This window comes from Cydia fagiglandana, chromosome Z, assembly GCF_963556715.1.
Source record: "Cydia fagiglandana chromosome Z, ilCydFagi1.1, whole genome shotgun sequence".
Lineage (NCBI taxonomy): Eukaryota > Metazoa > Arthropoda > Insecta > Lepidoptera > Tortricidae > Cydia > Cydia fagiglandana.
In genome coordinates, this window is record NC_085959.1 from 19,768,556 (window position 1) to 19,782,443 (window position 13,888).

At 37.4% G+C, this 13,888-nt stretch overlaps 2 protein-coding genes across 2 annotated transcripts in view; one reads left to right on the forward strand and one right to left on the reverse strand.

Annotated features, from left to right (window-relative positions):
- LOC134679378 (activated Cdc42 kinase-like) overlaps nt 1-13,589 on the forward strand; it is a 45,808-nt gene extending 32,219 nt beyond the window's left edge. Inside the window, exons 13-26 of the mRNA XM_063538276.1 lie at nt 1,958-2,120; nt 2,577-2,662; nt 2,898-3,002; nt 3,352-3,417; nt 3,600-3,689; nt 5,097-5,137; nt 6,385-6,507; nt 7,578-7,708; nt 8,447-8,502; nt 10,399-10,580; nt 10,769-10,838; nt 11,320-11,725; nt 12,932-13,044; nt 13,383-13,589. Coding sequence (XP_063394346.1) covers nt 1,958-2,120; nt 2,577-2,662; nt 2,898-3,002; nt 3,352-3,417; nt 3,600-3,689; nt 5,097-5,137; nt 6,385-6,507; nt 7,578-7,708; nt 8,447-8,502; nt 10,399-10,580; nt 10,769-10,838; nt 11,320-11,725; nt 12,932-13,044; nt 13,383-13,574 — 1,824 coding nt within the window. The 3' untranslated portion in view covers nt 13,575-13,589. The remainder of the gene's footprint in view (nt 1-1,957; nt 2,121-2,576; nt 2,663-2,897; nt 3,003-3,351; nt 3,418-3,599; nt 3,690-5,096; nt 5,138-6,384; nt 6,508-7,577; nt 7,709-8,446; nt 8,503-10,398; nt 10,581-10,768; nt 10,839-11,319; nt 11,726-12,931; nt 13,045-13,382) is intronic.
- LOC134679259 (uncharacterized) overlaps nt 1-13,888 on the reverse strand; it is a 452,522-nt gene that overhangs the window by 315,203 nt on the left and 123,431 nt on the right. The window lies entirely within an intron of this gene.

A 13,888-nucleotide genomic window follows, 5' to 3' on the forward strand; every position in this document is an offset into this window, starting at 1 on the left:
AGACTAATAAAATCACTCTGTACGTATATCTCTACCTACTTTAGATTACGTATTCACTAGCGCGACATGACGCTCTATTTAGGGCCACCCCACATGTAGTTAAAGAAGATGGCGGTGTGTGGCGCCCTCTGTTATGTAGTAACTGAATAGTCAAACGCCAACTTTGGACAACCAGAGCTACCGCATAATGTACGGAACAGTAAGGCGTTTCTCAACTTGCTGCTGACATATTTACGCTTATTTACGCATATTTACGCATATTTATGCTGACATTTAATACCCGAATAACTATAAAAGTCACAACTGATTTTGGCAAAGACCCACAAGACTGCCATTCGCAAAATAGTACATTTCGATGCTAGTGCGGAAGGTATGTCATTACTTCACGAGTACCGAGATATCTTGCCACGAGCCGCAGGCGAGTGGCAAGACTCGGGACGAGTGAAGAATGACATTTCCGCACGTGTATCGAACGACGTTTTTTAATACAGTTGCGAAAAAATAAGAAAAACATTGTTAATCGTACACTAAACAAAAGTGGTAACAGTGACAGCTCGGTTAGACGTCGTCTTTAAGTATATTATATCTATTGGCAGCTATTCCGTTCCATTCAGTCAACTTATTAAGAACGGAATTTTCAATATTGAATATTAAAAAATAAACGTGTTATAATGATGAAGAGGTAAGTAATTAAATATGAAATATGTCATATTTTTCGTATTCTTACATTAACGGTAGGTTTTTATGCTGATTACGACGTTTAAAGGAAACTAATATTAACACTCATCAATAAGTAGTCGTGAATTGGAACAAGTATAAATTTAAAAAAATTGGAAAAGTAAAAAGCACTAGTTCGAGATAACCAACTTTCCGCACGCTAAACAGCTACGTAAAGTAGCACTTTTTGAGCAACTGTATTAAAAAATAATTTTCACATCTTATACAATCATTCAATGGGGTTGGCCGGTGGAAGTTTTTAGCAGATGGCCCCGTCAATCCCTAGAATTATGTCAAATTTTTGTTTTTTTAATACCCTGGATGCCAAATCTCATAGAAAAAGGGGCAAGCTATGATGGCGCCATCTATGCAAACCTTTGACAGTTGCCAACCCCATTATTGGTATTATTTCATAGGAAAAGGTTATTTGCAAGTAGGTAGATACCTACTTAGTTTTATGCAATATTTTTTTGACAAACGATAAACAAAAGGTGATACAAAATCAAAACAAATAAAACGTGCGTACAGTGCCCGTTACCCCGTTAGCCACTCCAGCTAGCCTCTCGTCTTTAGGGTTCCGTACCCAAAGGGTAAAACGGGACCCTATTACTAAGACTTCGCTGTCCGTCCGTCCGTCCGTCCGTCCGTCCGTCCGTCCGTCTGTCACCAGGCTGTATCTCACGAACCGTGATAGCTAGACAGTTGAAATTTTCACAGATGATGTATTTCTGTTGCCGCTATAACAACAAATACTAAAAACAGAATAAAATAAAGATTTAAATGGGGCTCCCATACAACAAACGTGATTTTTGACCAAAGTTAAGCAACGTCGGGAGTGGTCAGTACTTGGATGGGTGACCGTTTTTTTTGCTTTTTTTGGTTTTTTTTTTTTTGCTTTTTGGTACGGAACCCTTCGTGCGCGAGTCCGACTCGCACTTGCCCGGTTTTTTTAAGTCCTTATAAATGCACACCAAGAAATATTTAATTTATTTATAACACTCAAAGACTTGGGTAAACAAGGCCTAGTTTTGTTGATAACGAAAGACGTTATTCAAACTTCCGCTCATTTCAATAGTCTCATTATTTGATTACAAACATAATTACGTGTAACGAGGTCTCATTGATACCGCATGCGTTCTATCAATGGCGGGTCCCACGATAACCCCGGGGAGTGGGTAGCGCGGCGAACAGTCGCGAGCGCAAGTGCAGCATGTTTGGGCTGATGAGTCGTGTGTGGCAGCCGCCGCGGCAGGTGGTGACGCCGTACAAGCCGTCGGAGGACCTGGAGCAGGTGCCGCTGATCAACCCGAACTCGCCGTCGCACCTGACGGCCGCCTGCGCGCCCTACCCGCTGCTCAGCGCCGACGCCGGCCCCAACAACTGTGATGAAGTCGACTTGCCATGTAAGTTCAATGTTTTGGTGACATCCGGGAATATTTCTGTATTTTCGATCTAATAATAATAATCTCTGTTAGTTGAATGGTACACGAAAATAATACCGTTAGCGCCACTTGCACCATTTCACTAACCCGGGGTTAACCGGTTAAACCGTTAACACAGTGTCTAATTGTACTGGTAACTCCAGGTTTAACCTATTAACCCCGGGTTATTGAATGGTGCAAGTGGTCCTTAGTGGTGAAGGGTCTAGATTACCATCGGAATAATTTCTGATCTTACCTACAGGTCTCACAGAAAAAAAACAGTCCATATTAACCCCGCCTAACGAGTAGTTTTATTTTTTTGTGGTATTGCAGAGGGGATCTCATTTGCTGCAAGGAATGTAGTATTGGGAATCTGTAGATGTGGGGATGATTCGAATTACACTCACTATTATGATTTATAACTTAATTTATTTTCAGACGCTGGGTCAATGACAAAGAATCTCAAAAAACATGGTCTTAAAAATTTATCAGAACCCACAACGAGCAAGAGTATTCTTAGTAAGGTATTGTACATGTACTTTAGTTTCTATTTGTATTTCTTCACAAAAACGCGCTAAATTATGTTATTTATGTAGGTAGTAATAGACCGGTACGCTTCGTTTTTAGTGACACATGTCGCAATAGATATTTTCATTCAACATATTATTTTACACCGTACCTACATTGAAGCTTTATGATACTATTTTAATTTATCCGTTTAAATACTCTTGTCAATGACGTGTCTATGTGTTTTGTCAGGTAAAATCAGCTACACTGGGTAGATCACACAAGACTGATGACAGTGGAACCGCTCCCAAGACTGACGATCCGCACGAGTACCACGAGATATCCGACACTGACACGGTAATACCTTGGATAAACATTAAAGGCCTGTGCACACCGGCTTGCGTGTATGTGACGTGAACGTGCGCGTGCGCTAAAATGTTGGAGCCGCACACGCACACGTCACGCAAGCGGTGTGCCTTCTCTCATAAGGATCTTTATACTACAACGCCGCACGCACACGTGCACGTCACGCACACGCAGCCGGTGTGCACAGGCCTTAAGCAATAGAAATGAAGCTTTTGTCTTAATAATTGTATTTTAAATATGGTCTATTAAAATTTACATATATATTTATGCAGCGTGAAATAACTAAACTGTTCTAAGTATTTAGTGTAAGATTGTCAGTCTTTTTTTTTACTTTTTCCAGGAAAGCACAGTGGCTGAGCGTACGAGAACGGATAACTTAGTTCCGCTAGAAAGTCCTGGAATTCCTGTAAGTGCTTTCCACCGTATACTTACTAGACACTATAGACAGGCGTGGCTTACATTAACGGAACGTAATTTTTTCTTAATTTTCTGTTTCCAATTTAAGATTCCTCAAGGAGGAAGCACTCTATAGAGCATTATGGTATAGACTATTATGTTTCTAAGCCATTTTTACTATTGTCGTTGCAGAAAAGTTATGGCGATTTTAGTCAGAGTTTGTTGGATGAAATGGAGTCAATGTTTCGAAGTTTGGACAGCAGGGGACGTCCGGAAGAAAGTGTAAGTAATTATTATTATATATAGCTTTTAAAAAGTCTAATTCTGAGCGGGCAGTTACTTCTTAGTGTGCCTCTAAGTGAAACATCTTGATGCTACTTGTTACAGACGAGCTGTACCCGCGCGAGTTCTCTAGTCTCAATACAGAAAAGTTCCCATAAAGGAGGATTCTTATAATCAGTATTTCAATAGGCTACTTTCCTACTAGTCAAATCAGCTTCTTTTTTAGAACTGTCAAAACGATTTGATAATATGGAATTTATAAGAAAACTAATATAGTGACGTCACGGTCAACTCGCGTACTTTTTATATTTCAATCCAAGTTATGAAATAGAAATTGTGCTTAATAACTGATTTCTATGTTATTCTAATAATTATCTGATGCTTTATTTCGTGCACGGTGTGAAATCATTAATTTTAAGTAGAGGAAACAGCCCTATTTGTATATAGTATTGGTGCCGGCCTGGGCCACATAGGTCATTTGATAGTTGACATAATATAATCGCAAACTTTCTCCACCACACTTTTTGCATATAGCGAAAACAGATAAAGTATCGCGCATTATTGGCTTGTCCCACACAATCTTGGCATTGTATGCATATGTTAAATGTTAATACATAATAATATATGTGGTGGTATTGAAATGAATATAGGTATTAACTATTGTTACCGGTGTATTACCCGTATATTTATATACATTTTTATATTTTTATAAGATTATTAATATTATACGGAAATATACCTATAATTATCAGAATCTCATTTATTCAGGTGCTTAGCGCAAATTGGATTTTCGGTAAGAACACGTTGTAGGCTAGATTACCTAATGTCGTGAACGTGGTAATGAACAGCCACTGTTGTTAATACATTATCAAGTTCATTTTGCACTGACATTACTCGTAGTTATACCATGTTTTTAGTTTGAGTATTAGGACATTATGTCATTCATAAACCATTTTAGTAGTTACCTATCCATCTTGGTGACGTATTGAGGCAAAAATACTACTATTTCAGTTGTCCGTTAGTCAATAGAGTTACTGCAGTAGTGCCTCATAGACAGCCCGCAAAAAGGAACTTTTGTCTGAAAACGACACCTCTTACTGTCACCTACCTACTTTCCACTACCTTTAGGCTTTAGGTAGATATATTTAGTTGTTGTGCTATGCGTTCATTTTATCGTACATTATGAGCATCGGTCAGTATGCTCGCTATTCTTATTATTTCGAAAATTATTGACAAAATATTAATTATTTTTATTTAGTTATATGTATATGTATATTAATAATTCTCATTTTTTAAGGTAATACAGTTTGTGATTAGTAAGGAGATCATTAGATTAAAAAAAACTATGAAATGAATTTGTCTTCGGAAAAATTGTGACATTTATTTTAATCATATATACATTTCCAGAGTTCATTGGCTAGGCATTTTGACTTCGACACCGCCCTAAGGTAAGATCTAACAATATGAAACGTATAATAGTTATTTGTTTTACAAGGGGGCAAAGTTTAAACGCTCATGCTAATTGATACCCTAGCAAGCGAAAGACTCGCTACGCTCGTGGTTCGAAAAATGGAATTTTGAGCGTTGCGAGGGTTTCAAAGCCCGAGGGTTAAACAAAATTTGGCCCCGAGTGAGACACAAATTTTTTTACCACACCAACCCGAAGCAATATTAAATGTAAAATATCAAACAAAATCAAATCCAAGTGAATGTTATTAAATATTTATCATCGAAAATCATCATTTACTCGTAAAAGTCAATTCTGCCAGCTAACATAAGAAAACAAACTCAAAATTTGCATTTGATTACTTTGCCTCACATGTGAATAAAATGCAACTTTGTTATCAGTTTTTGAAGTGCAAAGTAAGCCTTTACGAGCTGGTGTGATGAAAAGGTATTTACTATGTTGCATACCTACCTTTTTTTAAGTTTCTTAAAATAATAATTCTTAATTCGCTCGCTTGTATTTTTAATCACATTGATGAAAAATATGACAGTAGGTGTACACGCCAAATATATACTCATGGATAAATGTAGAGTTACACAAAATAACTATAAGTCCAGTAATTAAACAATTACTGGATTACAGTAAGTAAAATAATTTCAAAACTAGTATTTAAACTTTTTTTGCGTTCCCCTTAATTTGTCCATGAGTGTAGGTAAATTTTTTATAGCGTTTATAGCTGTAAGCAAACATTTAAACTATCCGCTGACAAATACGAATGTTAAACCAAGTTAAACATAATATATCACCCTCGTACAACGAGTGTGTGAAACAGGAAACATGTTGATAAAGAAAGTATGAGCTAAGCGTAACCTGATCCACTGCATCTCCCGTTGAATGCATCTATATGACAACAGCTTAGGTATTCTCGAGATAACGAAATGTACGTCGCGAAAGTAATAGTTTTATTATATTGAACTTCTTATTTTAAAGTGGTCAGTGAAGTTCGCAGATGCAGTTGAGAATAGTTGTTTTCTTAAATTCTTATCTTCTCGTAAATCTAAAATAATCGATTTTAGTTGACTGTGTGAAATTGACGTACTGACCAGTTTTTTAGTGATCCCAAATCACCTTAAATGCTTAGAAACAGGCAGTGCACGCGAAAAATACTGTACCTTCTTAAATAATATTAGTTCGCTTATTATGTATAATTACGTAAGCAGTATTGTAACCGCTTTACACGCGTTCCAGGTCTCATACCTTTAAACCGGACAAAAAGAAGAGTTATCAGACTGGAACAATGAAGCCCATGTCGGCGCATGACGAGAAGACCCTGGAGACTGCTGTGGCCATGGCCAACGAGATTACCACCAAGTAAGACTTATACTCTGGTTTCATAGGACAGCGGTGCCGTCATATAGCGGTCGTCTCCATACTAAATAATACGGCTAAATATGGATGTCGTAGTATTTGTATGGAGACAGCCGCTATATAACGGCACCGCTATCCTAGGAAACCAGAGCATTACCGGTATCATTTATGTTTCTGAAGTCGTTTTGTTCCACCTACATTGAGGCGGATTAAATAACTCTGTTCTATATTTTGTATAGTACCTATTTAGTGCTCGGTTCGGAGTTCACAATAGTAACCATTTAAAACATGACCGAAGGGATACTGTCTTCTGTACTCGAATACAGATGGCCTTTTAAATTATTGACATAGACACGGAAAGTGCTTATTCCCGCAATAGTGCGAGACAGTAGCACCATATGAATTGGAAACATTTTTTTGATACATACTGTTATTATTTTATTTCATATAATTTGTGAGCATTTTGTTAAGACGGTTCAATTGGTAGTTTGGTTAAAGTATATTAGTATATAGATTAAGATCGTTGACATGTAATATGTATTTTTATAAGTATATATATTTTTTAATTATAATATCTGATAAAGTTATTATTTTTTGTAAATATTTTTGTTTATTTGATTTTTTGTCTTGTTCTTGACATTCGGCAATACCTAGGTTTGCACTAGATAAGTATACCAGCTAACATTGACATTTTCTTATTTGTGACATTGTTTTATTTATTAATTTTATATTCTTTTATTTTTTTCTTTTCTGTTTTTAATGTAAATGTTAAGTTGACGATCTTTTAGTGAAAGCCTTTGTTTTATCTTTTGTGTAAAATACTGTGTCTTTTTCATAAAGAAATAAATATAGGTATATAATCTAATCTATAGTACATATTTTATTTGACTTGATTTTGCTCTACTCTCACGGTCTTATTCGTATCTTCATTCGAACACATATTATATATTAAATAATAGGTCATATGGTTCAGAAATCAAACTATGTTTTGAATGATTAAATTGTTTAGTCTGTTTATTTTAAGTGCTTGCTTGTGCTTAACGTGGTAACTGTAATATTTCTTATTATTGCAGGTCAATGAACGACTTGGGCTTAGACAACAAAGTGCCGAAATCGCCGAGCGACCGGTCCAAGTTCCACTTCAAGTTCCCTCTCGTGTCGCGACACCACGCGATCTCGCACGAACCGGAGAAGGATGTTAATGGTACAGATTTACAGCCGAAAGTAATCGTTTGTCCCTTTCCATCATACCAATATGTCGGAAAGGGACAAACGATTATCGGCTTGTCAACTTTAGTAGACGTTTATGAATAAGGGGGGGGGGGGGGTAGTGCATAATTATTATCCTTCGTATTTTCACGGAAACGTACGAACGTGTCTTGCTATTTCAGTCAGTCCTGGTACAAAAAGTACTGAGATTGATTGAAGTAGAAGTAGCATGACAAATACGAAGGATTCCGATAAAAAACAAAGGAAAACTTTATGCACTACATCTCTAGGATAACGGTTTTGAGTCGTCGGAACGATAACTCATCATAATAGCATTAACCCATCGTATAAATCTGAATAAAAAGGTAAAACTAAGTTTTGACAATTCTGGAGGAGGTTTTTCATTCTGACAAAAGACAGACTGGCAGGCCTGCGCTCAACTATAGGGATCTTCACGTGGGTCTTCTGCTTGAATCGTGGTATCTTGAGCTCATTCATCTGGCTAAGATATAAACTGTTTCCGTAGTTTAATTTCATGCCGTGAGTAACTTTTACGGTCACCGAAGTTATTTGTATAATGGTATTCCATACGTAGTACCAAATGATGGCTGATTTTGTTAAATGATTACTTATATCTTCTTCAAAAGATTTGTCTAACATGTATCGATAATGCGTCAATGATTTTGTAAACACATCTATGTGTGATGTATCACAATATTTTCTGTTGTTACAGGCAAGCACGAACGGCGCAATTTCAGTGAAGAAGCGCATAGTGTCCCTGATATTCAGGTAATGTTTTGTAGTATCTAATCTGAGTGTGTACTTATTAGTTACTATTGTACTATAATTATGTCTATAGTCTGGTTTTATTTTTCATAAAATCGATTTCGACTGGCAAATCATATTACTTTTTGGCAACCGGGTTTTTTAACCTAATTAGACCCCGCTGAATCACCGTTTACGAGTTACTTACAAAAAACTAAACAGGGACTTTAAAATTGATTATTTATAACTTACCCGCTGCTTTGTCTTTTTAAATATTGATCTTAGAGAAAAGTGTTCTACATATTTCTTGTAGGAAATTTTATGTATATTATTTATGTATAAGATTTTTAATGCTATGAGTCATACTTTTCAAATTATTAACGAATAAATAAAAACAAGGACACTTAGAATTCCTTATACTAGAACTTTCCCTCTTTATTATCTTTTTAAATATTGATCCCTGCGAAAAGTGTACTGAATCTGTTTTGTTCAAAATTTTGTGTACATTATTATCGTTTAACAACATTTTTGATATTGGCCACCGTTTATGAGTTATTTACGAAAAACTAAAAAAAGCGGCCAAGTGCGAGTCGGACTCGCCCATGAAGGGTTCCGTAACAGCAAGTAACATAATAAAATTGCGGTTTACGGTTTATGACGTATTAAAAAAAAACTACTTACCAAATCTTGTTCAAACCAATTTTCGGTGGAAGTTTGCATGGTAATGTACATCATATATTTTTTTTGGTTTTATCATACTCTTATTTTAGAAGTTACAGGGGGGGGGACACACACATTTTACCACTTTGGAAGTGACTCTCGCGCAAACTATTCAGTTTAGAAGAAAATGATATTAGAAACTTCAATATCATTTTTGAAGACCTATCCATAGATACCCCACACGTATGGGTTTAATGAAAAATTTTTTTTTGAGTTTCAGTTCTATGTATGGGGAACCCTAAAAATTTATTGTTTTTTTTCTATTTTTGTATGAAAATCTTAATGCGGTTCACAGAATACATCTACTTACCAAGTTTCAACAGTATAGTGCTTATAGTTTCGGAACAAAGTGGCTGTGACATACGGACGGACAGACAGACAGACAGACAGACAGACATGACGAATCTATAAGGGTTCCGTTTTTTGCCATTTGGCTACGGAACCCTAAAAAGGGACCTTAGAAGTGATTATAATTAAATTTCCCGCGTTAATATCTCTTTGAATATTGATCCTAGCGAAAAATTGTACTGAATCTTTCTTGTAGGCAATTTTATGCAGATTACTTATGTTATAGAACATTTTTTGCTATGCGCCACGGTTTAAGAGTTATTTACGACAAACTAAAAAAAGGGACCTTTAATGTCAAATATCTCACTTCCGGTCAAGATTTCGATCGAGCAACCGGCAAATTCGGATTCAGCGGGGTCTAATTAGGTTAAAAAACCCGGTTGCCAAAAAGTAATATGATTTGCCAGTCGAATCAAGAAGGAGAGCGATTTTGAATTTTTATGTCTAGTCTACTAAGGGTTATAAACTATTTCTTTTTGTTATTTTGTCTCGTCAGCCAGGCGACAATAGTAGCAAAGTTTATTATTATTAAAAAAAAAGCCTTATAAGTAGGTACCACAAACATGATAAAGATAATCTAGAATGGAATAGAAAATATTAATTTGGCGTAAAAACATACATTCGGTACAGCAAATTAAATAAGTAAAGAAACGTACACCAAATAGGATGCCGCTCAGCATAAGCAGTTTATTATTCAAGTAGGCATATTATAATGCGCTTATGAACGTCCAATAAAGCTACACTGGCTCCAACCCTACACTTCTGCTTCGAGAAGATTTAAGCATGCATGTTTTTTTTTAATGCTTCAAAACCTAATAGGTAAAAGTTGATTGATCGTTATATGTTGGACAGTCTACAATATCTGAGGAGAGTAAGCTGGCGTACGCGAGCCTGATCGAGCAGCCGACGCCGGCGTCGCTGCTGCCGCACCTGGCGGCGGAGGCGCCGCGCCGCCCCGCCACCATCCCCAAGCCGGCGCCGCGCGCGCCCGACCAAGACTTCCACTCCTTGCAGAAACCGATACCTTACAACAAGTATGTATTCTTATTTTGGTTTAAAACTAGACGGATGCCTGCAAAACTGTGTTTACAGTTTATCTGCAAGTAAGAGTATTCTACACATATATTTTTAAGTAAGACACTTGCATATCCAATTACATATCGGTAAACTGGTAGCATTTATTAGCACGTGTTTCCAGCTTGAAAAAAAATATATTTTTAAGTATTTTGTCTCATCTTTTTTACAGGCCACCAACAAATATTTTCGATGTCTCTGATACAAACCTCGATGATGTAAGTCCTATAAACACTATATAATTTATTCTTATAAGCCTGATTTCGTTTGAAACTAACCAACCTGCAAGAGCGTGCTATAATATAATACATATTTTATATATATCATTATTTTTACAAGGAAGTTCTTTCCTTCTTCCTCGCGTTATCCCGGCATTTCGCCACGGCTCATGAGAGCCTGGGGTCAGCTTGACAACTGATCCCATGATTTGACGTAGGCACTAGTTTTTACGAAAGCGACTGCCATCTGACCTTCCAACCCAGAAGGTAAACTAGGCCTTATTGGAATTAGTCCGGTTTCCTCACGATGTTTTCCTTCACCGAAAAGCGACTGGTAAATATCAAATGATATTTCGTACATAAGTTCCGAAAAACTCATTGGTACGAGCCGGGGTTTGAACCCGCGACCTCCAGATTGCAAGTTGCACGCTCTCACCGTTAGGCCACCAGCGCTTATTTACAAGGAAGTTCTTTATTTCAGAATAATCAAAACGAATTGCCATTGCCGCCTAGAGCAACTAAGCCCAAGCTCATCGACAAGCCGCGACACATCAGGAAGTACCCGCTAAAACTGCCCACGAACAACGATAGCACGACAGCAACCACCGACAAAGTTACTCAGAAACCGGTGAATATATACCAAAACGCGGTTCCAAGTTCGATGATCAAAGAGTATATCAGTAAGCGATGTGACAATGAGATCCCGATGGAAAATGGCAGAGATGTGTTCGACGGATGTGAGCCGAAGGTGGACACGAACCCGTTCACGAGCGCCGGGACGAGCTCCGTTAACCCGTTCAACTGCTACCTAACGCCGGTGGCGGACCCCGCGCCGCGCCCCGAGCCGCGCCAGGAACACTACTTCGAAGAGGGATCACTTGTCAAAGGTGAGAATTTTCGCACAGAATATTCCACGCTATGTAAGTACATTATTGCGGGAGCCGTGAAAGACTTAATTCTGTAATATCACTACACCATATAAAACAAAGCCCCCCGCCGCGTCTGTCTGTTTGTGTAATTGTCTGTCCCTTTGGCCATTTGACATTCCTTTCTAGTCATTCGAATTCAAACCGTAGTTCTTATAGTAGAGATGCGTTTTCGCTTTAAGTATGATGGCAAGTATGTTGCCGCTAAGGACTAAAGAGTTAATGTGTGTTCGCGACAAACTCAAAAACTACCGAACGGATTTTCATGCCGTTTTCACCTATATATAGAGTGATTTTTGAAGAAGGTTTAGATGTATAATTTGTCCGAAGCCGGTGCTGGTCGCTAGTCATTCAATAAAATTAAAACGTTCATGTGTATGTTTACGACGATAATCCATACACAGGTGTACTAATAGAGTAAATCTTTATTATTGCATTTATAATTATAGTGCGCACCTAGCTTTAATAATAAGGCGCGGTCGTCTTCCCCAATTTGAGACGGCCCCAGCTGCGTCATCTACGACGTTCACATTTTAAAATACGACGGCGTTTCACTTTCACTTGTGCTCAACTTTCTAATCGACGTTCTATACAGTTATTGTGTTTTGAACGCTTTAATATGCGAATCGATCTTATAATGAATTACAGGGAATTAATAGGTATAGTATAATCTTAAAATGAATCGTTTAAACAACTATCTCCGTCTTGGCGTTTTAACATTATCAATTCAGTATCAAAATAATCGTATTTTGGTATCTATTTGGAGACATGGCCAGTGAAAATTGTAATTGAAATTATACAAAACGACCAAAACCAATGGCAGATTTATCTAATTAACAGTTGTTTTAAAAGGTTTTTTGACGAAATTCTACCCTCTTATTTCTAATTGTTAATTAATACATTATTAACACAAGATTTAAGAAAATATGAACGTTTGAACAAGGGTTTTATATTGTCTTCTATTAGACATTATTATTTTGAAAATGTATATTCCAAGGTGACGGAGGGTACGTTTGTTATTTGTTCTTGCTTTAAATAACTTATAAATGCGTGCATTAGACTGGAAAGCTCACCCCCACGAGTAACGTGTTTGTCTACTTTACATACTTTGGTACGGGGCACTATCACGTAAGCAGCTTTGTATCGATTAAATATTGTTGGTTCCAGATCACGTGTCTGTTGAGGATTTGCTGGAATTCGCCGACCAAAAACCCTGCGGCCGACAGCGCGGGGTGGAGTCCGACGAGGTCCGAATTATGAATAAAGTTCTCAAGCAACAGGTGCGTACACTTTCTTAGAATTAAGTTGCCGCCTGTATAATGCATGAAAATCATAATTAATTATATTAAAGAATCTGGTGATGTCTATAGATAAATGTTGTCGATTTTCATATTTAATTATTAACACATTCAGATGTTTGCTGACCGATACATACAACCCCTCTGGTGTTGTGCGTCTATGGGCGACAGTAATCACTTACTTTCAGACAATTCGTCTGCTCATTTGCACCATCATAAACAAAATAAAAAGTTGCCAATGTTTTTCGCTCCGTGTTTGTAATTATTCATAGATTATGTATATTTAAGTACCTACACGTTCCGTTCGTATTGTGGTTCAGGTGTCACCGGAGGAGTGCTTGGAAGCCTTGGAGCTGAGCGAGTGGAACGTTCACCAAGCCATCAAACTCGTCCGAGTCAAAATCGCCGTCGACGGGGCGGCTTCTTTACAGGATTGTTGCGAAGAATTAACAAAAGCTAACGGAGATATTGTTAGAGCATCTGCAGTACTTGTCTTAGGTAAAAAACAATAAAAATAAAATCGAAAACTATTTTTTTTATTTATTCTACTGAACACATTCCATATACTGTAACCAATCACCGTGGCGAACCAATTTTAAGGCATTAAGTGATTACGTAGCTATAGCTATTTTATTGTAGAGCCGTGAGCTAACCATAATGCACACTTAACGGACAGCTGAGCGGCTACCGCGAAAACCGAAATTCGCAAATTGTGGGGATATTTATTTCTCTTTTAATCCAATGAAAGCGTAATTAGAGTGACAGAGAAAAATACCCGCAATTTGCGAACTTCGATTTTCGCGGTTATAGCCCTGGTATCTGAACT